The 26,043-nt window shown below is 45.1% G+C and overlaps 8 protein-coding genes across 8 annotated transcripts; 5 read left to right on the forward strand and 3 right to left on the reverse strand.

The window, feature by feature from the left end:
* Positions 1-23: 23 nt before the first annotated feature.
* TRUGW13939_01371 (uncharacterized protein) lies at positions 24-4,683 on the reverse strand (the record flags this gene model as incomplete). Its single annotated transcript, XM_035484572.1, has 11 exons — positions 24-460; positions 512-695; positions 748-926; positions 980-1,253; positions 1,301-1,842; positions 1,904-2,353; positions 3,069-3,465; positions 3,522-3,925; positions 3,969-4,160; positions 4,215-4,476; positions 4,534-4,683. The coding sequence occupies 11 exons, from the start codon at positions 4,681-4,683 to the stop codon at positions 24-26; spliced, it is 3,471 nt and encodes a 1,156-aa protein (XP_035340465.1).
* Positions 4,684-5,667: 984 nt separating this feature from the next.
* On the forward strand, positions 5,668-7,557 carry TRUGW13939_01372 (uncharacterized protein; the record flags this gene model as incomplete). Its single annotated transcript, XM_035484573.1, has 7 exons — positions 5,668-5,909; positions 6,019-6,091; positions 6,138-6,297; positions 6,340-6,491; positions 6,552-6,869; positions 6,938-7,159; positions 7,267-7,557. 7 exons carry the CDS (start codon positions 5,668-5,670, stop codon positions 7,555-7,557), a joined length of 1,458 nt encoding a protein of 485 aa, XP_035340466.1.
* Positions 7,558-8,886: 1,329 nt separating this feature from the next.
* Positions 8,887-10,865, forward strand: TRUGW13939_01373 (uncharacterized protein; the record flags this gene model as incomplete). Its single annotated transcript, XM_035484574.1, has 4 exons — positions 8,887-9,119; positions 9,191-9,461; positions 9,525-9,867; positions 9,934-10,865. 4 exons carry the CDS (start codon positions 8,887-8,889, stop codon positions 10,863-10,865), a joined length of 1,779 nt encoding a protein of 592 aa, XP_035340467.1.
* A 658-nt stretch (positions 10,866-11,523) lies between these two features.
* Positions 11,524-13,445, reverse strand: TRUGW13939_01374 (uncharacterized protein; the record flags this gene model as incomplete). The annotated part of the gene is made up of 5 exons (XM_035484575.1): positions 11,524-11,751; positions 11,839-11,939; positions 11,993-12,392; positions 12,472-13,140; positions 13,227-13,445. 5 exons carry the CDS (start codon positions 13,443-13,445, stop codon positions 11,524-11,526), a joined length of 1,617 nt encoding a protein of 538 aa, XP_035340468.1.
* Positions 13,446-15,419: 1,974 nt separating this feature from the next.
* On the reverse strand, positions 15,420-16,795 carry TRUGW13939_01375 (uncharacterized protein; the record flags this gene model as incomplete). Its single annotated transcript, XM_035484576.1, has 6 exons — positions 15,420-15,869; positions 15,946-16,002; positions 16,065-16,142; positions 16,202-16,332; positions 16,398-16,505; positions 16,600-16,795. The coding sequence occupies 6 exons, from the start codon at positions 16,793-16,795 to the stop codon at positions 15,420-15,422; spliced, it is 1,020 nt and encodes a 339-aa protein (XP_035340469.1).
* Positions 16,796-19,958: 3,163 nt separating this feature from the next.
* Positions 19,959-21,086, forward strand: TRUGW13939_01376 (uncharacterized protein; the record flags this gene model as incomplete). Its single annotated transcript, XM_035484577.1, has 4 exons — positions 19,959-19,961; positions 20,005-20,088; positions 20,140-20,275; positions 20,332-21,086. 4 exons carry the CDS (start codon positions 19,959-19,961, stop codon positions 21,084-21,086), a joined length of 978 nt encoding a protein of 325 aa, XP_035340470.1.
* A 1,499-nt stretch (positions 21,087-22,585) lies between these two features.
* Positions 22,586-23,950, forward strand: TRUGW13939_01377 (uncharacterized protein; the record flags this gene model as incomplete). Its single annotated transcript, XM_035484578.1, has 2 exons — positions 22,586-22,738; positions 22,793-23,950. 2 exons carry the CDS (start codon positions 22,586-22,588, stop codon positions 23,948-23,950), a joined length of 1,311 nt encoding a protein of 436 aa, XP_035340471.1.
* A 458-nt stretch (positions 23,951-24,408) lies between these two features.
* On the forward strand, positions 24,409-24,849 carry TRUGW13939_01378 (uncharacterized protein; the record flags this gene model as incomplete). The annotated part of the gene is made up of 1 exon (XM_035484579.1): positions 24,409-24,849. The coding sequence occupies one exon, from the start codon at positions 24,409-24,411 to the stop codon at positions 24,847-24,849; it is 441 nt and encodes a 146-aa protein (XP_035340472.1).
* Positions 24,850-26,043: the final 1,194 nt, after the last annotated feature.

The following is a 26,043-nucleotide window of genomic DNA, read 5'->3' on the forward strand; positions in this document are numbered from 1 at the left end:
GAGTAGATATGTTCGAAATACGGTTACCAAATGTGATTCTCAGTAACTGCCTGTACAACCCAATCTACGTCTCCCGTATCAATCGACTCAGCCACGGCCATAATCTCGGCCGTTGTCAGCCCGTCATTTAAATTAAGAAGCTCATGAGGACAATTGACAGGTGAAGTGGGTGCTGATAGCTGGGATAACATTCCATTTGGGTGGTCCCTTTGCATTCGATCGTTGATATGAGTTAGGTGATCTGTCGATAGCTGGCTCAATAACTCGCCCAGTCGCTCAAGTTCGGATTTTCGAAAGCTTGCAATTATATTCCCACGAGAAATCATGTCATCTAATATAATGTAGCTTTTTTGAAGCCACGGCGCAAGACTTTCCAATAAACTAGAATCAATTATTGGGGCCATCAGAATGACCACGCCGGAGACGAATACAGCCTCGAGATCAAACGGAAGAAAACTATCTGTATATATCTGTGAGTCGCATATACACTTGATAAGGCATGGATACCTACCCAGAAGACTTTGCTCATATAAGCAATTCAGGATGTTGAGTTGTTGTTGCGCCGAGTCAATGCAAAGCTGAATTAACCTAAGAATATTTGCTGACGAATTAAGAGCTTTGAGACAGACGTCGGCAGGTTGCAACCTGATCTTCAAGAAGCATAGCAACAAGGGACGCGTAGCTAGAACAATACACTAAATACCGTTAAAAGCTTGCCACATAACGAGGAATAATTCCGGCAATCACCTGATGATAGAGTAAGTGTAAATGGGCCGATAGCCGGGAAACACCACTTATTGTGGACCTGTCCAACTGCAAGTCGAAGGATCTTTGAAGGTCGTTTGCTAGATCTGTCGTGCTAGCAAGTGCAGCTTTTGTTCTGACCAGGAATTTTCGATTCAGTCGTCCGTCCGGTCCGTAGACAGCTATGCCATGAGCCAATTAAAAATAGACAATTATTAAAGGATGAACCACTTACTGGTATTTATTTCTGCGATTATCTGGCACATGCGGATCTGCATGCCTAACGCAATTACTTTTTGGGGCGAGCCTTGAAAGGTAGGAAGCTGGTGATGAATTTGACTGTCATGAATCGATTGAGGCAATCCCATCAGAGAAGTCATTAGCCGGTCAAGAATGTATACTGTCCACCAGATTTTGCGATATCTCTCCACGAGAGACTCTCCAAGGTGATGTACTGGCATATCCGTATGCATACCGTCTGCCAGAGCGAGGCGTAAGGCTTGTCCAATCTATAAAATCAGCCATGGTCGCTCTAAATTTGGGGCGCCTGCCATACGAAGTTATGTGCCGAATTCCGAAAATCCAGAGACTGTAGGTACAGTGCTATACAACACAGAATCTCAGTGGCAATTACCGCATCTCTGGACAGAAGCGTAGAGTCTGGGAGTAATTGCAGGGCTTTGGTAAAAAATTCACAACCTGGCGGTCGGCCACCTCGGTTCCAGTTCACAGAAAGTGCTTTCCCAAAGGCAATAACGACCAAGTAATGAATATACCACAAGCTAGGTGTTGTAGTCTCCTGTTGGGGGTTCTCATAGAAAGCATACAGGCCATCCATGAACGTCCCTTCGTCAAAAAGATGGAATAGTTGGCCTGCATGGAACTTGACAGCGTTGATGAGATAAATGGAGTGGTCGAGGGTTGGAACAATCAGAGGTGTGGGATCTACTGAAATTCTCGACCCGTCCCACCCCAAATCATATGTGGAGCCCTCAAAGAGCAAACTGTCGGGAGGGAGTGGAGACTTATAAAGGGCTTCATGGGTCATACTCAAGACCCTCCGAACAAAAGACCAGTTGGATGACGTTCCCAGGTAGACTATTCATCGTTATTAAGCCTCTTCGGTTGACAAACCAAGCAACGGCGAGAAATAACTCACAAGTACGACCAGTTCCTGCCACTGTGAAGGCTGAAGGACCAGTAGAAAGTGGATTCGTTAGGTCTGCATCGTCTTCAATGGTTTGATCCAACCCGGCTTCGGCCATGGGAACATTTTCCTCGGCTGTGGTGGTTAGATATAGGCCAAGAAACATCTGAGATACCATACTATTGTTGGGCCTAGCTCTGTTTTGGTCAACATAGCTATTGACACTAGATATTTCATCATCCTCATGTTCTAACGCTGCGACCCTTCTCTGGAGGTCTTCTATGAATCTAAGGAGTCGTGTCAGCAGCGTAAACATAGGAGTACGGGCGTTAACTTTACCCCCGAGTAACAAGAATTTTTTGATCACGATCATCAAATGTACATGCCAAGTTTCGTTTGTGGCACGTGTTGCAAGGTTGAAATCCGGAACATTTGATCTTTTGCTTTCGGCACCGTTGACAGCTGGCAAATACCACTCAGGTCAGTAACAAGACTGAGGCCATGCAATAGTTGACAAACGCATTTGTTGACCGCCTCCTAATTCCTGCTTGTCTAGTTGACATATTCATTCTCAACAGAGAGGTGTTCGGTCTGGATAGGAGACATGCAGGTCATTATATTGCCTCTCTGTTCGTTACAAAATGCGGGGAAGATACGGCCCTGATGGAGGTGGAGAAGCGCTAGACACCTGGTAACCATTTCCTATTTGCATCTAGCTCTATCTATAGCCATCTGGCAGCACCCGCTCTTGATGACAATGGCCGGGATCGCTGCCGGCCAGAGATATCAAGCACTCGGCTTATCTACCGATGACTCCGGAGTTCTACTTTCCGCGAAGTGTAAATTCTGGCGCCAAAATCAACCTTTGTTTTCGCATATCGAGTCGTTAACTAGTAAATTGCCCGGTTTTAATGACATTGTCGTTCTCATGGGCTTTTACTTTCAGCCATGTCGTATACCTCTTGCTTGAATTTATTTTTTTCTATACAATGGAAATGGTTGCCAATCATCAAATCAACCAAATCCAAAGCATCAATAGTACTCAAGTCTATCCGAGGGGATTTTCACAAGAAAGTACACCCTCCTATTGTTATTCCAAGTTTCACTTTAGCGACTTTGTACACTTAGCATAGAACAAGTTCTAGCCAGCATTAAGTCGAATTTGAGTTGTCTGCACAGGACCAGGCTGCCGAGCCACCAGAGACTTTGTACAAGTCAACAATTCCAACGACCGATCCGTAAGTGCCAGCGACCATTAAAAAGGTCCCGATCGCAATGACGAAAATGCTCCAACAAACCATCAATTTCCATTGTATCGTTCGCTCGTTTTTGTCCTTGGTCCAATTGTCGTATAGCCACATGCAACCCATTGGCTGAAACGACATGAGAGTGCCGAGTAAAGCCCCTATAAGAGATACCAGACCACCAAACACAGGGATAGCACTGGCGATGATGTAGGCTGTCAGCGCGACTCCAAAGGTGGAGCCAAGCCAGGTAATCCAATGTGTGAAGGTGTTAGAAGTCAAATGCTTGCTTCCTCGTAATATGCGGATGAAGATCGATTTGGCCGGCACCTATACGAGCAAGCATTAGCCAATGGTGTACTGGTGAGTTTGAAGGTATCCCTCACATGCGTGACGAGGGTTGTGGTGACTATCAACCCCGGCAGAGCGAACCCATAGCTCACTTTCTTCACGGTCTGGCCAGCAGACCCGAGTGCCGGTGAAGCGACATATGAGCCACAATAGTAGTACACCACGCATCCGATAGAGAGATAAGTAGCTGTAACTACCCCCTGGCAGATTAGCAGCGCGCGAGTATAATGGCGCGGGTCTCGCATCTCTGACACAATGGAGAAGAATGCAGGTGTCCCAGCATAGGCAAAAACAAGGGATGACACCGCAGAAATACCGTCAGTGAATGTCGGGCTGTTCACGATTTTGTAATCCGAGACCCAAACACCATCTTGTGGCGCGGCAGTAGGACGATCTTCCACACCAACAGCGATGGTTACAGTGAAGACTTTCAAGAACTCTCAATCATGGTCCTAAAGAGAATTGAGAATGGAAAGACTCACTTGCAATTAGTATGCACGCCAACCCAATCCATACTATAAATGTGAGGCGACCGAGAGTCCGTATACTGGAAAGCGAAAAGGCTACAATGGCCGCTATGGCCACAAAAACGGCAGTACATGCCCCGTGAGTGGAAAGGGCATTCAATGCTATTGAGATTCCGAGCATTCCAGAGCCTCCGACAAACACCCAATCTATGGATTGTCAGTCACTGGGCTCCGGAGAGGGAGATGCATATTAGAACTCACAAAGGTAGAATGCGCATGCCAGGAAGTTGCCGCCAATGGGGCCAAACATTAAACCACCAGCGTCTTCGAGACCGTAGACCGTGGGGTGACGTATTTTGAAAACACCAACCATGTAATCAGACCATGTACTGATGGCTGCGATCATGCATAGACAGATGACACCAGGAAGGATGCCCAAGCTATCGAAGGCGGCAGGAATGGACAGGACACCGAGACCGATTTGGGTCTTCATCATTAGAGCCGATGTCCCAAGCCACCCAACCTAGCAAATGTCTCAATAATACTTCTCGAACCATGGGTTTGAAGGTGAGATGCATACATTGCGGTAATTGGGGCCTCCTTCTGTGATTTCACCAAAGACTGCATCGTGAGTGAACTCCTGGCGGATCTCGCCTTCACCTAGCTGTGACGGAAGCTGAGCTAGGTCCTTCGCTTCGTCTTTAGAAATGGAGGTTTTTGAGTTGGACATGGTGGTTGGATTTGGTATCAATTGATAACATCAAGATTAGACGAAGGTAGTAGAACAATTTAAGTAGTGTCCAATTTGGATGTAACTTCAAGTCGGTCGGAAAGAAGTGATCGCCACGAACGTTCATTGCGTCGCTGTTTTCACCCTAGCGGATCGATAAGCAACATTCCTGTGATTTAAAGTGGTATATCAAATCTTGCTAGGAATGTGGATATAGTCGTATGGGGCAAAACAAGGAGTAGGGCGGGAAGCTTGCCGTATCTGGGGAAAAGGTTACAAAGGTTAACTTGATCGGCAGATGAAGTCGGAATGGCTTCCGTGTGGTCTTTGAGGCGAAGATATGTTTATATACGTAAAAGGTTCCATTAAGTTACATTTAAAAAGAAATAGGTAGCATCAAAATTATATTCGTCATGTGAAATCGCCGTTAGAAGTCCACCCTAATTACACCTACAAGTATCAATTGATGGTAATAATATGTGTGTTACTCTACAACGATATGTGTAACGTCTTGGGAGGACCAGTCTATTAATTGATTAGTATCGATGATGTACTATATATTTATTGTCATCCATATATTTCGTGTACATGTAGTCGAGACTCGGAAAGTTGCCTACTTTAATGTTAAATTCTGGACGTCTATAGCTACTAAAATTGTCAGATATGGCTCCGGATGCCATTGTATCTTGCCAGGTACCAAAATCATAATCCTAAGGTATTTAGCTGCACTAATGAGCGCACGTTATCAACAGCCAGGTGTATTGACGAGGCTGAGCTGACCCGGATGCCTGATACGTCGCCGCTCGATCTGCAATTTTCAACGAGGTATACTGCTTGATACAATTTAGCAGCGGTATTTTCTGTATTTCTTTGTTTCTTTGTTTTCACCGCGATGATCACCGGCGCAAGTACTTAAAGAGCCACAAAGGTGCGCTCTTTTGCTTTAAAAACACACACACACACACACACACACACATACACACAATGTCGTTGCGGAACGTCGGCTACGATGCGTTTGTGTCCTTGGCCCCTGGTGGCTTGCTACAGCAGGTAGGGCGCATGGGGCAAAGGGCAGCGGCAAATTTTCAGTCCCTAATTGACAACACTGAGGATATTCCAACATGTCGCTGTATGCCGTCAGATTCATGCTGGCCGTCGATCGAGGAGTGGGACAAGTTCAATCAGAGCCTTGGAGGCAAGCTCATTTTCTCCAAAGCCTCTCGCTAGTGTGTGACGAGGAAAGCAATACCTTCGGTGTATACGACGCGGAGAGATGTGCTGACTTGCGAAACAACTGGGGCTCTCCCGACACTCACTCGAACGATCTAATTTCAGTTCTGGCTCAGTTCTTCGCAAACCGAAGTTGCGACCCTTTTTTCCCTGGTGGCTTGCCCTGCGTTCAAGGAACGTAAGTTCAATACACTATCAACGCGACTGATGCAACATACTTTCAGAAAGCACTTCAATATGCAAAGGACCACAACGTTCATTTGACAATTCGCAACACTGGGCATGATTATTACGGTAGAGCGACAGGGGCCGGTTCACTGTCTATCTGGACGCACCATATGAAAAGAATCGAAATCCTTGATTATGAGTCGCCGACTTACACGGGTAAAGTAATTAAAGTCGGTGCCGGAGTCTAAACAATCGAAGCATACGAGATAGCTCATGCCAACGGGCTCCTACTAGTCGGAGGCGATAGCGACAGTGTGGGTTACGCAGGAAGATACAGTCAAGGCGGCGGAAAAGGACCAGCAGCATCCAAGTATAGACTAGGATCTGACCAGGTCCTTGAATGGGAAGCTGTGACTGCTAGTAGCGACCACTTGGTTGCATCTCCAACACAAAATGCCGACTTGTATTAGGAATTGTCTGGAGGTGGCGGAGGAACCTATGGAGTTGTCGTCTCCATGATAAGCAAGGCTTATCCAGACACACATACCGCAGGCGCCCAACTCGTTTTCACTAATGCAGGTCTCTCAGATGATGACTATTATCATGCCATTGAAATGTTTCATGCCCATCTCCCCGCTCTCGTTGATACTGAAATCACTGCCCTTTATATCACAGGCGGAAATTTTTCGAAACTCAGTCCGGTGATGGCACCAGGACTGACAGGAGAACAGCTTGAAGGCCTATTTAAGCCCATTCTGTCCAAGTTAGAAAACTCAAGATCAAGTACAGTAAGTTGAATTGCTTTGCTTGTCTTGTGACATTCACTAACACAATCTATTTTCGCGTAGGCTTCCAGTCGATGTCATTTTCAACGTATCTAGGTGCATACAAGGATATGAATGGTCACCAAAATATCTCAACGGTTCAAATAGGGGGCCGCTTGATCCCACGGTCTCTCGTGCAAAACAATAACCCCTCTTTAACTCAGGCATATCGACAAGTCCATCGAAAGGGGGGTCTTATCTCCGCGTTTATTCTTAACGTGTCTCGTAAGAGCATGGATAAACCGGAAAATTCCGTACATCCCTAGTGGCGAGATGCACTATTTGATTTAGTATTAGGAACGTACGTATCATGCCAACCGGAAAATTCACTTCTTTGCGAATGCTAATCAATTCCTATAAGCTGTGGAGTCATTCCGACTGGGATAAAAATGTGGCAGATCAAGCATTGATCACGAACGAGCTTACTCCTGAAATTGCAAAGTTGGTCCCTGAAGGCGCAGCGTGTTTGAATAAAGGTGATCCGAATGAACTAAGTTGGCTGAAGGTGTTTTATGAACCCAAATACGCTTGCTTGCGTGGTATCAAGCGAAAATATGACCCTGATGACATGTTCTACGGCCTCAAATCCGTGGGAAGCGAAGCTTGGCAAGAGGTCGAGCATGGACGTCTCTGTCGAGTGGCAACTATGTAGACTCCAAGTAAACCCTAGTCCATAGTAATCACAAACGACGAATATATGGACGGGATTCTTGTTGAGCAACAAACGGGTAGGTCAGTTACGAGACCCTTCTAGAAAATGGATGACTATCTTCAAATGGTTCTATAAATGCTATGTAATCGTTACCTATTAGTATCGTAGAAGATTGATGGCGACGACGATATCTAAACGATTGGTATATTTAGCTAGTAAATAGATGTACACAGTCAAGGACTTGTAGACTTGACATCTGACTACGTAGTTATCCATGGATCATTCCTGGAATAGTTTAAAATTATGGATCGTACGACTAGTGCAGATTATTGCTCGTATCCTTCAAGGGAAAGAAATATCCACCGACTGATTCTATGTGATGAATAAATGTTGCTATTAAGAGTAGGAGATTTTTGGCACTGTTGCTCCGGTAATGAGTATTCACAGTCCTTATCTGAAGAAGGGGAAAGGTTTCAAATGTTTCAACTCATTTAAGCGAGTTTAAAAACTTCTAACCAAACAAAGCTAGTAACACCGTTCAAATGTTGACGATCCCGCCGGGTACTCATGGTTGGATTGGCACATAAATCTGGTCGCTTTTCAATTAAATTCTGCCTGCCAGTAGTTTATATTTTCAGTGCTGGATGGGAACTCATTGTCGGGAAAACCATTGATTGTTTATATATCGAAGGGTGCAAGTTTATTGACGAAGCTATACGGTAGATGGATTTCGCTGCAAGTTTCCTCACTAAAGAGAGTCTCCGGAATATGCCGATTCTTTTGCGACATGTTGGCCGATGTCGGATATAGTTCCGAGTCAGGCTGGGTTATCAGATCGCACTAACGATGCTCTAAGCTTATCAGATGAATTAGAATAGGGTTGCATCGCAACCACACCAATTTAGTCCCAATATACTCACTCATAAGTCCCCATACACCATCGAGTTTGGGAGCGTATGTTCTAAGCGGGTTATGTACATTGAGGGATATCAAGAACAGCGTTCATATATATGCACTATTAATATGGAAGACCAACAATGATTCTACCTGTAAAAGAAGAGCAAGGTGTATTATCCATAGCATTTTAAAAGTTTGCACGCCACGGCATGTTTTAATCATTAGCGTCGGGGCTGGGCAATTCTAGTCTTGTGTCATTAAAATTGACGGCTTGTTTATTTTTATTATCGACCTCCTCCGCATTTTTCGTAACAACTCCGACACTCGTCCGCAAAAAACTTCATTTAACCGCAGACCTAGTGTTTAATCCACTGATGGTGTATCGCCCGTTTGTTGTTCATAACGTGTCTATATTTTACCTGCGAAACGAAAATGGAAACTATAAACAGATCCCATACAACTATTGGCCCCAAGTTTGACACGGACACTGAATGTGCCCCGGGTAAAGGAGAAAATGCGCTGTCAACAGTGGCGGATGAAAAAGATGGAATAAATGGTTATGTCAATGAAACGATCAGGAACGATGACTTTCAGGCAGGTGTAAAGAAAATCGAGGCCGTGACTGCCACATGGAGTCGGAGATCGATGTTCACAATCTTGGTATTGTACATTTATCAGACATAATTTCAAATTTTAGGATAGATGTCTGACTGCTGATATTTGCTCTCGAAAATAGAATATGGTTCCTCACCTTGGTCAACAATTTTAAAAGCGCTATGGTGTATAGCTTGAGCCCTTACGCCACGAGTTCTTTCCAAGGCCATTCACTCATAACTGTTATAACCATCGTGGCAAATGCAATGTCAGCCGCAGTCTATATTCCAATGGCAAAGGCATTGGACCTCTGGGGCCGTGCAGAGGGGTTCCTCTTGATGATTGTTTTCTGCATTCTCGGATTGGTCCTTTTGGCAACATCCCACAACCTAGTTACCTATTGCGCTGGACAGGTAAGAGGGTGAAAGCGGTCATGGCTAGGCAAGCTCAACTTCTCGCGACTAAATCTAGTATAGGTATTTTACCAAGTAGGCTTCGGAGGACTTTCCTACAGCTGGGATGTGCTTGCAGCCGACGTGACGGATCTGCGAAACCGTGGCCTGGCATTTGCATTCACCTCGTCCCCGGCTTTAATATCAGCATTTGGTGGGTCCAAAGCGGCTGCAGTCTTTTTAGACAACGTCAACTGGCGATGGGGCTATGGAATATGGGCAGTAACCCTGCCGGCTTTCGGCCTGCCCATTTATTTCATGCTAGCCTACAACTTGCACAAGGCCGAGAAGCAAGGGAACTTTGCTAGAGAAAGTACAAATACAAAATTGAGCTTACATGTCTGGTGGATGGTAAAAGAATTCGATCGTAAGTAACAGCGGCAACTCTTCCTCCAAACAATTATGAAATGCTCACATCGTTCTATTATTACAGTGCTAGGAGTCGTTCTCTTCGCTGGGGGCTTTGTTATATTCCTTCTCCCATTTACTCTAGCTACTACAGCGCCCCATGGTTGGCAATCCGGCTATATCATTGCGATGACCGCAGTTGGCCTAATTCTCATCATACTCTTTGGCTTCTATGAGACATATTTAGCACCAGTCCCGTTCTTAAACTACAAATTCCTCACGGACAGGACGATTCTAGGGGCATGCCTTCTGGACATGACATATCAAATCTCTTACTTCTGTTACGCCTCCTATCTCACGTCCTTTTTACAAGTGGTATACGATTTAGACGTTGCAACAGCGGGATACGTGGGCAACACCTTTAGCGTGGTGTCGTTCGTCTTCTTATTTGTCGCTGGCTGGCTTATTCGTGTGACCGGTCGCTTTAAATGGATTCTGTGGATCTGTGTTCCACTTTATATCTTCGGGTTGGGTCTTATGATTCACTTTCGTCAGCCTAGGGGATACATTGGCTATATTGTCATGTGTGAGATTTTCTTCTCCGTTGCTGGCAGTATTTTCATTCTCTGCGTACAGCTAGCCGTTCTTGCTTCAACTGACCACCAACACGTCGCCGCTGTGCTTTCCTTGTTATTTGTCATGGGTAGTATCGGCGACGCCGTGGGAAGCGCAATCTGTGGAGCTATTTGGACAAACACCTTTTTGCCGAAACTGAAGAAGGAACTACCGGAAAATTCCATGTCGAATTTATATATGATCTATGAAAGTCTCCCTGAACAACTCAGCTACCCAGTTGGAAGCCCCACGCGCGATGCCATTGTGAAGGCCTACGGCTATGCTCAGCCCAGGATGATTATTGCTGGTACGGCATTCATGGTCTTGGGGTTCATTTGGGTTAGCATCATGAAGAACCTGAACGTCAAGAATATGACCCAAACCAAGGGTAATGTGTTTTAAAGAGTTATATGTGGAAGCCAAACATAGTTGTATTGCAATTATAGTAGACTGTATATAAAAGAGTGCTGGGATGTCTGTGTGTCTTTGGTTATCTCTACAGTTTTAACAATAATGAGAGAACGGTATTTCGCATAAGTCCCATCATCCCAGGAACCAATTCCGGTCACTGTGAACAACCTTAGTCATGTGTCATCTGTATTCGACACACATAGAGATATTGTTATATGTGTACTTCATATTAAGTACTTCACAGAAAACTAGATCGGAACCATTGTAATTTAACATCCGAAGACCTGCCAAGAAAATATTTTGATGTAGACGTTTCTAAGATATCATGATTCCAGAGTAAAATATTTTCGCGTACAATTTAAGTAGTACGGGAAATACGAAGAGGCCTTTGACTAAACATGAAAGTGAGAAGAGCAATAGTGAACATTTCGAGTATCCCTAATTGATAAAAAGTAAATAAAGCATTGTTTTATATCAAATATCTAATGTTGGAGATATCGTATGTGAAAACCGTTTATCGTGTTGGACTAAATGTAATACCAGGCAGATGATCCCAGAGATATGTCCACACAATGGAAATTAGCGGTCAACGCTGTGCTTATGTATCATTATTCCAGGCAAATCGTGGGTTAACGGCAGTGGAATGTTTTTAGTGCGCAAAGCGAAAGTCTAACCTCTTGTTTCCTTGGTCCTTGGTGGTCCTCAGATAATGATCTTTCTCTTCTAGGCTCATGGTATTCCATATCTCCTCGCGTGTCTTGTTACGTCGCACGTAGTAAAGTTTTACGAAGATCGTCATGACAATATTCCATCCCACAAGCGCCAGCAATACCTTGTTGCCTCTTCTATAATAGGGTTTGTCGTCGTCTCGGTAGATCTGCACCGTCAAGCCATGTCAGAATTACTGACTCTTATCTCCGTACCGAATAAAATCACATGTTGTACAATGAAATGTAAGACTTACATTAGAACCAATGATAGTGCTTGCCTGGCAGATCATATTATACATGGCGCTGCCCACGGTTCGTGTTCGCACTGAACCAGCATTCCGTGATGTCAAGCTAACTATAACACAGTTAGTTTTCAATTGTATCGCAAAAGATAGAAAATGTGCTTACCGTTTATAGCATGTATATATGGATAACCGACTATGAGCATTGTGACTGCATACCATGCCCAGGGACCAGCCGTGGATGGCAATAGCTCTAGTGCAAGGAGGAGCACAAGACACCAGAACGAATAAAACAGGACTATTGCCTGTCGGTTGTTGATCTTTTCAGAAACCCAAACCCAAAAGACGAGTTGGATCAAGAACAAAACGTATGCGGGAATGGTTAAGAGATTGGTCTCAAATGTGTCAAATCCAAGTGCCTTAAGGTTCAAGGTGAGGTACGCGGTCACGGGTTGCGTCGGAATGAGAAGGGTGAGACTGATTACGTAGAGAGGCCAAAGGTCATAGTCCATAAGGGAGTCCCATAGTAGTTTCAGAGTCAGGCCTTGTCGGTTATGCATACCGCCCTTTATCAAGTCAGCAACCCTGCTATTTTATCTCACGTACGTATGTCGTCAAATGGAAGGACAATGAAAGCAAGCGTACCTTTGCAGGATCATCCCGTAAAACTCGATTCACCATGATAGTTTCCTCTCTCTCTGTGAACCAACCGTCCTTGCCTCGGAACCAGCTGGCGGTTTGAGTCGGGCTTGGGGGCAAATAAAACCAGGATAGAACACCCACGATGGCAGTCAAGGCACCTTCAAGTACAAAAAGCCATCTCCATCCTTCCCAGCCTCCAATGTCGCGCATGTGAAGAATACCAAAAGCCAGAAAGGCCGCAACTATAAAAGTACCGTTTGACGCACAGTAGAAGAAGCTCACGCGCATCGGCAGCTCCTTGTTGGTGTAGAAGTACGATAAGTAGAGCAAGGCATCAGGAATGAATCCTCCTTCTACCAACCCCAATAGTGCACGGACGGCATAAAAGCTTTTCTGTCCAACGACCAGGCCCTGGCATATCCCGATCACGCTCCAAATGACCATTTGAATGGGAATCCATCTGTCTGGCCCTAACCGTTTTGAAATCATTTGTGAAGGAACCTCTGCGCATAGGAAACACAGATAAAAGATTGTCATTCCGTAGTTGTACTGATTCGTCGACAAACCAAGGTCGTTTAGCATGTTATCGCTTAGAGCCTGCGAAATATTACCGCGGTCGAGCTGCAACGCGAAAAACATAAGGCAGACCCAAGAACAGATCTTGTAATCAAGCTGCAGTTACATTCCATAGATATTAGCAATGGAAAGTGACGATTGATATGATCATTGGGTTATAGTCGGTGGCTCCAAATTCTTACCTTTCGAACCAGTTTCTTCTCTTCTGCTTCTGTCCAGCTAGCCTCTGGATCATATCTATGTTTGCCCTCGTACTGAGCGATCGGCTCATATAGGTCCAGAGATCCCCCAGCGGCGAATGTACCGGACCCTCCCTCATACCGTTTCTTTGACGACGGTTCGACAACTGTCACAGCCGCTACCTGCTTTACAGATTCCGAAGAAAATGACTCCTGCGACATTTTTGAAGTGGGCTAGACTTGCCAGTCGCCAATGTAGATACTCTGATGAAGGAATTAAGCTCTCTCTAGGACCTTAGAACAAAGCGGCAGCAGTGAAACACGAGTTTGCCTAGTACTTATTTATATAGAGCCATTAGAACTACAAAATATACTGCTGAAAATATGTAAACGTGCTCGGCACATAAAATGATGCAATGTGTCAAGAAGGAACATTTATGCCCATACTGGAAAGGTTATTTATCATGCGAAAAGTCTGCTGGGCAGTCTAGATGTCCATAGATGACGTTGAATGATCACATATATTGGACATAAATTGCGACATTTTCTCTAAACGTTCACTAAAACAGGTTTAACGTAATAACGGGGTGATCGTTATTATTGAAGTTATGAGGGAGCGACCACGAGCGTCGCGATATAGTATTAATACTAGGAAGTCGGCGAATATTCCTCGGTCGGAAACAATAGTAACGATAGAAAACTAGATATTCACAGTGCTTCTATTTTGGTGTTTGTACAAGATGGGAGACATTCTCAACTCGTTGCTAGCTCCGCGGAGGTATTTTCTCCAGCTCCAGCGATTGACCCGCAACGAACCACTGTAGACACGAGCTAAAAAGGCCTGTGCATCAGCTTATCCAACCGGCAATCGCCTCGCGTAGCTTTGAGAACTGGATTTTGTCATCGTAATACTAAGAATTTCTTATTAGGTTGCTGGATTGACACGGTTTCAATTGGGGTCGAGTAAGTGTTAGAGTTAATGGGCTGGAATATCGATAACGTATAACAATTTGAGCCAGATCAGGTAACTCGGCACTAGATTATTAGATAAAGTACATCATCCCTAGCTAGCTAGCATGGCATATCATCATGAAAATATGGTATTTATTATTGTGCCATGGTGGCATGGACCGGCCTGGTTCACTTGGAACCAGTATCACAATCATAGCTGACGAAACGAGTCCCATGAGGATCCACTATAACAGGCGCGCAAAAGAGCATTGCGTAATGGTTTGAGAGACCTCATGAGTTGTGCTATGCCTATCTCAAATCAGCATAATCAAGGTACAGAGAGGGCTATGGAAATTAGGTTCCCTCCCTGCTGGAGTGGTAGGTGTATTTGACCAGCGATATCAAATCGAAAGACTTAATCTGGAGTATTACATATGGCGACGGAGTCCCCGATTATTGAATAGTCCTACAATTTAATACTGATTGTTCTTACCTCAAAAACATAGCTTTCAAGCAGATAGGAAATGGTAAATGCAAGTGACACCCCATTTGAGATGTGAAATATTCCCAGCTTGCATCTGATTTGTAGTGTAAGTTAATTCACGGTCATCTGGGTAGATTCTGATATTTTGGAGAGAAATTTAATAGAAATGGACGAGGAAAATGCAATAAGTTGTGTAATTCCTGAACGGATAACCGTCGATCAAGTCGGATATTTCTTGCTGTCCCTCTTTTCCTGCTACACAAAAGTTCAGTTCGGATTCTATATTGTCCCTGCACGAGGTGGGGAGGGCTATTCATTCAGGGCATACACGACGTATGCCGGTCCCGGTGTGTAGGACTCTTTCTCTGTGAGGAACCGAGTTTTTGACAGCTGTATACTATGTATTCAATTTTGTAAGAGTGGAAGTGGCAACCGACTGTCCTCGTTTCTGTGAAGCCGTACCTCCATCATCATCACCACCCTGAGACAGCGGTTGGGACGCCTGATGGCATGGTACGCATTTCACAACCCGCAGCGAAAGGAAATACAAGTTTGCTCAGCTAGCTGTGGCTATCGTGGAAAGCTACTTAATTGAGAGCTCCGTCTACAGTACGACAAGGCACATTGAGTCCCCTTGGCGTAAACATATCTTATAGTGTCGAATCACCATCAATCTGACAACTGACGAGGTAATTATAATGAAATCTCTAGCAAGCTTCACCTTAGTTATATTTCAAATGCTATCTTCTCTGCCTTGGGATTTATTTGACAAACACCTTAAGACTGTTCACTGTGTCAACAATACACTCCTTCAGTGGTCGATAGCTGATGCCCAAGACCTCCTTGGACTTGGTATTATCATACCCATACCATCCTGTGGGAGGGAAATCACCAGGCTTCAATGCGTCTCCCGTCGGCAAACCGTCTCGGAGTTCAGGGAATGCTTCCCGGATACATTCCACAATGTCCTTGTTGGAATACTGTCCTGGAGAAAGTAAGAACCGCTGGCCAGCCGCCTCAAGTTTCTCAATTGCCAGAACATGTGCTAATGCCAGGTCACGGACATCCACCCACAGGAATATCCCAGTGAATGGGCAGCTATCCTTTACTTTACCAAAGGCAATGTCCCGAATGCGCTCGTTGGAAGTGTTCAGTCCATCAAGGTCCTTGATATGATGAACTATAGGACCGTAGACCATGGGTGGGTTTATCTGACAAGTAATAATGCGTGAGTATTAAGTACTTGGACCCTTTTGATAATGTCATGGTTGACTTTCTCTAACTTACACTTGTGAGGGAATAGTGGGGCTTGTTCTTTTCCACAAAGTCCCATGCAGCTTTCTCCTAATTAATTACGGAGTGGTCAGCCTGGTGGTCAAACTTAGGCGTTGAAACTTTGAACTTACAGAGAATACCTTGCTTGCGCGGTAAGCATTAATGGGGTTGGAAGTAGCCTCTTCCCAGGTCATGTTGTTCCAATCCGCCTAGGTTAGGTTAGTATGGGCAAGGGATATAAGTTTTAAGAGATGAACAAAGTCGTTACATCTGTGAAAGTATATGTGTGAGGCTTGGAAAAGTCCAGGATTGCTGCGCCGGAAGATGTGACCACCACTCTCTTGACTGACGGAGCGTTGTTTTTGACGGCCTCGAGGAGGCCAACAGTTCCATTGATAGCTGAAGACCAGTCTTATAAGCAAGTAGTCTTCTAGGTGGATTTTTGGAAAATCTGGGGCACAAACATGGATCTAGGAGATCCTTCTTAACATCCTGAACCCGGAAATGGAACGGGCTGGCTGTATGAATCACAGCCTCAAAAGGTGGATCAGAAACGACCGCCTGGTCGAAGGCTGGATATCATATACATTTCAGTGGTTAGTTCACGTGAGCCTTTTAAATGGGAAAAAATCAACCAAAAGAATAAATAAACATGTGGCTGCCTACCATTAGGCGCGGAAAGATCAGGAACAATAACAAAATCCAGATTCTCCTTTGAGACACCCGGGTGGGATGTTTTGATCTGCTCTGCCTTTTCCTTTGATCGGACGGTGGTCACGACAGAATGCCCGCGTTTAAGAAGCGCTTCGAGAATATGAGCGGCAATAAAGCCACTTCCACCGGTAAGAAGGGTCCGCGTCATGGCTGCTGGGCTTAGTATCAAACTGTGAGAGGTTAAACTTATGTATCGGTGTGTGTGTGTGTGTGTGTGTCGTTATCGTCGGATGGAGATCTCACCATTGATTAATCAAGTCCTCGACGTGAATTTCATTCTGAGCTCTTGTCTTATTTATATCAAGTCTGATTGAAGGACATCATTCTGGGAGCTGGTCGACAAGACGCGTGCCCGGCGATGGCTCGGTTTTATGACTATTATTTCCGCCGGAGGAAACCCAGGAGTTAGAATAAACGCGGGCAGGAGTCGGACATGTTACTCTTGCCTTACTTACATATATACAGCCTTCGGAGTTCGGACTCTAGATCTGCCTCTAGAGGGGTTTCCTCGCTCGAGGCTCTCTACTTGTGCTCCCCAACGTTTCCGTACCTTTTCACTATGTGCACAGGTCGATCGGATCGAACGAATCTCTTGAGCTTGATATAAAAATCTGGCCCACCTATGTAGATACGTAGCATGGATTGCATCCTCTTGTAGTTTAAAAATAATATTCCTGGGTATACCTGGTTGTTATCAGGCATTTCGGTTTTCGACTTCCAACATCATAGACAAACGGCGATATCGTCTTTTGCTCTTAATGATTCAATTATAGTACCATATAATAGCTTGCTTTCTGTGGCTTTAATTTGTCCCTGAAAAGAAAATATTTCCGATGACGTGTATATACACCTACGATATGCGGGTCCATTGTCCTCCAAGGGAAGACTCAACAAATACCCGTGGTGTAGTCGACAAATCGTTCAAACAATGATACTCTCATTTGCGTTCAAGGACTTTCAGTTAACTGTTTCCAAAACCGCCTCCACTCATCGTCATGTCTCCCAGCGTCATCGTCGTTGAAATAAAAAAATACCACGGCCCCTAACCCTGCGGTAAGCCCACGACCAAGGCGACGACTGGAATCGACACCGGTCATAGCTTTGAGATCTCCACTGTGGACATCTCGACCATTTTGGCGGACCCAGACTCCCCCGAGGGTAAGGCTATCGTTCCTATCGTGCGATCTACCTGCCGCTCGACGGGACTTTTCTAGATAACTGGCCATGGCATTAGCAAGGATCTGCAATCGGCGGTGTTTGCCGGGGCGAAAAAATTCTTCTGCCTCCTCTATGAGACTATAAACGCTCTAGGTGGGCCTTTGGAGGCTACGATGTACTGACCTCGTAGTCTTACGCAGATGGTGTCCTGCCTGACCTCAAAGAAGGGTTCTATACAGGGGTTGCCGGCCGGTGGATGACCCACGTGTTCAGGCTCGGCGGTTCCTAATGAGAAGGAATGTCTGGCATGATATATCCTTGCTTCCTGAGGATTTATTTTACAAACCTCCCCGATTCCAGGACCAGCGAGTGGAAGCCCGTTCCGCAGAATCCAGACTTGTACGTTGTCAGTATTGGTGACATGCTCAGTTTCAGGACCAAGAACGATTATAAGAGCTGTGTGCACCGCGTCATCAATCGCGAGTTGAGACCGATATAGTATCGTGTTCTTTTTTGATGCAAATGGTAATACAATGTTGTCTCCACTATATGGGTCGAGTAAGGACAATCCGATCACTATAGAACAGCATATGATCACCAAGATCACGGAGAGATACCGGAAGTGAACGCTGGAAAGCACTTTTGCTGATAGTACGGTACATTTCACTTGACTGCGAAATGTCACTACTTTTTCTCATAATAATATCGTTATTTGCACTGTTAGTCCGAATAGTAGTAAAAGCCTACAAGGCCTTGTCAAGATGACCTATCTAAAATCTAACAGACACGCGGAAGATGAGACCCTATAGGTGAGCATTAGAACTGATGGTGCGGAAGAGCCAAACCACCAAAGATACGAGATCTCCGTACATCTCCCTACAAAGAAAGGACCAGACAAAAATATGGCCGAAGGGCTACAGGACCATACGATGGAGATGAAATATTAAACCGACAAACAACGGAGATATCTGATAACGGCATAACTCTCACATAACACCGGAGAAACAACGGAGATAACGGCATAACTCCAGCCACCTAACACCAGAGCAAGGTCCAGGAGAGCGCGTGACAGCCTCAGGGATTCCATGTATATAAACAACTCTCATTATCGAATGAATAAATATTTTAGTATTCTGTATACAATAATATCTTGGTGGTCTGGATGGGATAAGTGGTGTTGATTTAGAGGAAGCTATCTGCGGGTGGATTATATGGTGCCTGAGGCATGAAGATAATATACCGCACTTAGAATCATTATCTTGTAGACGAGTATCCACAGCCTGTTCATAATAAGGCCATCTGGAGGTAAAACGCCCCCATAGTGTAACCTTTACATGATCAGATTATTTCAATTTGATTCTTGGATTGAACTGGTCAGCAAGTCGCCTAGTGACTGAATGACGATAAATAGAATGAAATGAAACAAGGAAAACAGGTTCTATACACTCTAAAAATAAGTCGCTTGAAATACAGAATAGTACCTAAGTAGGTTCAATGGATCATGCAGGAGACCAGACAACCATGATCATTCTACGTACTGGCCTTCTCCTTAGCTAACCTCTCTTCGTGCCTGACTCATTGGCCTATTCATTTTAAGAACTAATTTAGCCAAGCTACTGGCCAAAATCCGGCAAGACCACATAAACCACGTGGGGTGCTGGTCACATCTACACTTGACAGGGCAGATTATCTTTACAACTACCCATGGAAATACTCTTTAGTATGGTTTGTCCAATCTTTGCCGATGACGTTCCCGAGCATCCTGATGGTTCGGGGTAAGATCTTGGGTAACGGAGAATACGGCGGCCCCTTTGTATCGCGAATCACAGCACGGGGGTGATGACAGCTGTCGATCAGCATCGGGGGAATGTGTAAAACACAGTTAGCCTCGGAGATCAAAGCTTACTCCTGTTTGGTGGACGAGAGAATGTAAAGGCTGTAACTTGATCCGATTGGGCGCTGTATACATGGTGGATACAGATATACCGATGGCCCTAATCAGCATATAACCCGATTGGCAGGCCGGGAAATTTTGCGATATGCCATCTGCCAACAAGCTATCTTCAGCATTTTACAACACCTATCAAGCTGCGGTGCGCGCGAATAAACATCGGTCTAATAGTCTAGAGGGCCGTTGACCAACCGAAACCTGCATGGTATGTATCAGTAGAAATTTACTTGCTCGGACAACGACCTCAGTTCACACCACAACTAACCGCCTTGCCCCGAAAGATGACCGAATATAATGCGGCAAGACCGAGAGCTGCACACCCAAAGCTCCGGGTGAGCTGCGACCAGTGTGGATCGGCTAAACTGCGATGTGACCGTGGCCAGCCCCGGTGTGGACGCTGCGTTTCTCACGGCATTCCGTGTGTCTATGGAGTTTCGCGTAAGACGGGGAAGCCCCCGCGACATAAGCCTCGTTCAAGCCCAACGCAGACATCTCCTGAGCAGTTGGGTGCCCTAGAAAGTGAGTTTGGACGGCGTCGTATGCCGTTACCTACCCTCGCTAACGTGTGCTCGTAGCCGGTAATGCAGGCGATGGCATTGGCGATCAATCGGCCTTCACCACGCTTGACTTAGTCGAATGGCCTACTGTCTCTCAATTCACCACCAGTCCATTGCCGGATATGGCCCAATCTTACGCCACTAACTTCGCAACACATGCAGTCCCCCCTACAAGGCTCCAGACGCTTGACGAAGTCTTACCGCACCACGAGTGTTGGCGCATGGCCTACGAAATGCTAGGCAGGCTATCCATGTTAGACGACCCATCATTAGGAACAAGTTTGAGTGTCGACGAGGTGCCTTTTGATCATATGCTGTGTCTGAGTCGAGAAGCGATTGATCAGCTTAGCAAGCTCCAGGCCTGCTCTTGTGCCCCATGCCCAAGCCTCGCGTTTTTAAAGGCCTCAATGGTTTCCAAAGTCCTGTTGTGGTACCATCAAGCCACAATATGTATGCAAGCTGTTGCTTCTCGTTTCTCCACTACGATACCGACCTCGGTTCCACCGGCAAACATAGCCGTTGGGAGATTCAGTGTAGACGACGAACGCGTTCAGGCGGCACTGAAGATTCAGTTGTTATTAGGGGAGATGAGAAGAGCAGATCTCCTAATTGATCGATTCACTTTACGCCAGGACGAATCAATCATAAGTAGCAATAAATCTAACCTTGACCGTGTTGATGGATTATACCAACAGCTCGCTACTTGGTTAAAGGCCGAGCATTCGCGAATCATTCATATCATGAGATCAAAGCTGAAGGAGGTGAACAACTGAGGAAGCTAATTAGCGATTAACATGGGCCTCATAATTGCCCGTTTGAAGCTGTATAATGAACTATTAACGAGCACTCTAATATACAACCCGATAATTTCTTTACATGTTCAAACATATTTTAATTATCTACATATGACCATCTGCCGTCGGAACATTGATCTGTCGCTTTAAATATAACACGAGACCCAGAGATCAGTCATCAAACATTTCGCCAATCTCTAGTCGTATCTGGAATTCGCTTCCTTCGGATATGCCTCAAATCATTCCTTGTTGCGCTGTCTGGGACTCAAAATAACCAGCATGCAAATATCTATCTAGCGTGCAATCTGACGAGTCCAGGCACCCGGAATTATGATATCGTTGATGAGCAGCGGGGTGTTTGGAGCGGCATTCTAAAGTCCAATAACAAATCACTTGACAATTTTTACTACATCTTGGTCAGCTCAGTTATGCGTGACTTGCCGGATCAGGAAAGCAGAGGCATTCTGGACTGCCTGTGTTCAATGAAAGTGACTCGGTCGCGGAGATCATCAGAAAGCGAGTCACGACTTTGGACTAGCAGATCAGGGTTTGAATCCTGCACTAAAAAGTGCAATTCGGGATGACGCTAGTGCTTATTATCTCAGATTATCAGATATAGCCTTCGGAAATAGTCCCTTGGTCGGTATACTCACTTGCGCCAAGCTGTTGGACAGACGACCATTACCACCTCCAACGTCAACAACAGTGCCCTTTATGCAGACCACGCGAAACCATCTTTCAGTAAAAAGTCGATATGGTTATTCGCCTTTCTCAATCCAGCCATGGCATTCTAACACCGGGCCGCCTTTTCCGGGATACTTTTTATAGAATTCAAAAGGGCCACAGCTATGTCGACTCGGTATACTTTGCAGCATTCAGTAATTACCTCGAAGTCTAATTAGACTCGCGCATATAGAAGTGCCGAGATCCGTTGTGTAGTCGCACCCTTGGACATGTTAGGCCCCTCATGGGTGTGTTGGTGGCTTCCACATTGAGTCCCCTTCCGGATTACCCCGGATCTTCCCCGACGATTGTGTCCCCGATGATGGTGCCCGAGTTGGGTTTGTCAGGACAATAATACGGCGTAAAAAGGAATTACAAGTTACTTTTCATTGTTTTTTTCTTTCATTTGTATGCCTTAGCGTTTACTAATGTATCAACAACCGATCTCTCGATGAAAACCTCATCTGAGAGCGCCCCCTAAGCCGTTATTCCCACATATCAAGACCATATTTAGGTATGGATATCCTATTCACTACTGCCTACTGCATACTGGTATAGTGACTTTGTCAGGCCTAGCACTGCTGGAATCCCACACTTGATTGTCTTTTTTGCACTGTGATGGTGGGTAACGCTAAGTGGTAATGTTAGCCAGACACACTCGCGTGCTCAGTGTATCTACCTATAACTACGGGCATTCAAGGTTGAACCCAGCACAGAAAATCTGGGGATCACCTCCACCACGGTCTACTCGCACAATGACTACCGCCTCGAAGGTCCATCTGTCGTCGTCGCAGCAACCTGTGTTCTACGTGCCGGGAATTACGTCTGACACTGCCAATATGACAAACGAGCTTTTGCAGGAGAACCATGACAAGCATCACATTTATTTCAACTATGCTGGATTTCATGTACGCAGTCTTCAGTATAAAATCGTACACGCATGGTTGCTGATCTGACAATAGAATCATATCGCCCACCATCTGCTCTCCCTCTTTGCTCTCAATGCTACGCCTGCTGAGCTTCTGCAAGGGTGGAATGACAACGTGTCCTACCAGAGATCACCGGTGCCTCTTAGGGGGTCTATTGTCGCCGACATGTACGACCCAAAAAAATACAAGACCTACCTAGGCAGAGAAAGACACTACCATAACTTCTCGGTCTTCTTTGAAGAAGAGATGGACAAGAAGGGCTGGCAGGAGGTGCTCAACGAGTACTTGTTCAAAGGGGATGAACAGGCTGACGACATGCTCGTGCGCATGTTTGGTGGCATCCTGCATCCGATCATCCATCTAGGCTTCGGTGTTGAGTTCGAGCAACCCGCAATTATTGCGGAGGCTTTGGCGCAAGCCGCTGTCCACGACAAAAGGGAAGCGTCACACTTGATCGAAAGTGAGAAAGCGGCAATGGCCTACAGTCCAGATGCCCGATCCTATACAACAATAGTCCAGCTTGTAGAAGAAATTTACGGTGGCACGAGGTGGTTTTCAAAGGACCAAACTAAATACGCCAGTCGGGTGCATGTCACGGAAGAGACACTGGAAGAAAAAATGGCAGAAATGATTAACGCAGCTGGTGAGCTTTCAACTCCAATACTACAGCCAGCACTTGTTTTTAACCTCTTGACAGTATACTTCACCGGTGCCGCACAGCATCCGCCGCACCAGGTCAAATTCGACTTTTGGAATATACACGCCGTAAATCTCAGCCTCTTTTTCAGTGCATTCCTACGACAGCCATGGCTTTCAACGCCCAATAAGATCCGCCTCCTCGAATGGAAGATTCGCGTCGACTTGGACATGTACGCATCGCCACGCCCTGCGAAGCTCCTTCTCGACGAAATCACTAATTACAAGTCAAAGAAAGATTCATCGTGGGAAGAGATATTTAAGCGTGTAAGGGCCTACCACGACGACGGACATGCCTGCAAGCTTGTTCGCGCCCTTGGACATGGAGAACAGGTTTGCAAAAAATACGAGGACAAGGACGGATTCATGATTAAGGGCGATATGTGGAGAAAGCTAGGCAACATGGCTATCGACAGTGTGGAAGCAGGGTCGCCGGACTATGTGCGAAGCGGTGCCTGGTCGAGTGTGCCATTGCGTGATCAATCAAGGATGTGAAGATCTGCCTGAGCTGCTATTTACACAAATATTATTCTGCAGGACATTGTTGTGTATATTCACGGATCCTAAGTATTCTTCGAGGGTTTCTTCTATTGTGTCCATCTTTTCCGATCTCCGATGACATACATTAGTAGTAAGGCACGTGGATCGTACATATCAATTTATACCTGAACATTGAAGTGTTACATGTATCAGTATAGGTATATCTGTAGAGTAATAAGGACTGACCAAAAAGCCTTCGGCTGTTTTGGTTAGCAATTTATTATGCTAAGAATATCCTCATTGATCTATCGGCTGAAATACGTCAATAATATAAACTTTCCAGCGGTCTACATCAACATTTGAATATGTTAATCTAAATAATTTTTCCATCATATCACATTAAATTTATGCCAAAGATAGTACGAAGATGTTTCATAGGCAAAAATGATTAAGTAAACGATATATTGTTCCATATGCGTATAGTGAATGACAGAACGGTCAGTTCTGAGCCGAGGTTGGGTCTCCCAATGACTAAATATGAAGACCTTGTTGGCTCTGTTACTCACTTTATTCATAATGCCTGGCATATGAGCGTAAAGCGGCCTTTGGCTGGCTTCGAGTCGCAGTTTCAAGTCGTGCGCAACCTCATCGACTTTGCTAGCGACGCTGTGTCTTATCGTCCTGGGACACTTCAGCTTACCTTTCAAGTAATTTCCTCCATTGGTGTAGTCGGAAACTATGGCGTGGAAAGTGGCCAAATGAAAAAAAAAATCGTCCCTGAAGATAAGGTCGACATCGACTCGGTACTGCCGATCGGATATGGAGAAGCAAAATGGGGATGCGAGAGAATGTTGGATGAAACCTTGCACAGATACCCTGATCAATTGCGCACCATGGCCGTTCGTCTAGGATAGATTGCTGATTCCAAGACGAGCACGCTAGCTTCTTGATAAAGTTGTCGCAGACATTAAATGACCTTCCACATGTAGATAGAACCGTCTACTTGGCCCCAATTAACGATATAGCGGCAAGTCTTTCTGAACTAGCACTATCAAGTCGTACTCCATATCCAATCTATTATATCGAAAACTCAGTGGGACAGTCGTGGCAGGAGACCAAAACTATCCTTGCAAATGCATTCAATATTCCAAACCTAATCCCATTTCAAGAATGGGTTCAACGTGTTCGTGCCGTTCCACGACGAAAAAATACGGCATCCATCCTCGCGAAATTTTTAGACAGCAACTACCTGAGCATGTCATATGGCGGGCTTGTACTAGATACAAAGAATTCTGTTGAGTACCCCGAGGCCCCATCTACCGTTGAGCCTGTGAGCAAGGAAGTTGTGAGGAAATGTATTCACATTTGGAAGGAGATTGGTTTCTTAAGTTGACGTCTTTTGTTCAATTGTGTTTTTCCCAAGTGTTATGTAATATAGCTTCAAAGAGAAGTTTTACGGTTCCACTTAAATCTCGGCCGTAAATTAATCGATATCAGGTCTAGTTACAAGTCATACTAGCAGTCCAGGCAATCCAAGCTTATTAAAAGCATAACTTCTGTAATTGCACTGATGTGTGATACTTTTCTTAAACCTCACAAATCAGCTACCGATCTAATCTCAATTGCCGAGTACAAAGTATCCATTGACCGAAACTTGGGCTCTTAGCGTAACATTGAGACATGTAAATATGCCCTCGAAACCTAAAGACTCAGAGACGCGGAGTGTCGCTACCTTCCATGACAAACATTCTATGAGCACTTAAAGTCTTGAGTTCACATAGGTGTACGTTGCGGATGTCAACCCCGCATATTCAGAGCTAGGTAGTCGGTTACATCCGTTGCATTACAAAAGCTCGATCTACAATCCAACGTGAGTGGTGGAAAAAAAGTAGGGCTACTATTATCGCCTATTATTTCCACGAGTCGATAGCTAACCTTCGAGCTTTAAGGGGATCGCTGTTTTAAAAGGTTGAATCGATAGGTTATTACTGAGTAATCATCAATTTCTATTAACCCCTGGATTGTCCTGGAGAAATAAGACTCAAAGGGCCCCCTGCGGCTTAATCAAAACGTTTTGATTTAGAACGTATTCTGGCGGGATATATATG

This window comes from Talaromyces rugulosus, chromosome I (assembly GCF_013368755.1).
Source record: "Talaromyces rugulosus chromosome I, complete sequence".
Taxonomy (NCBI): Eukaryota; Fungi; Ascomycota; class Eurotiomycetes; order Eurotiales; family Trichocomaceae; genus Talaromyces; species Talaromyces rugulosus.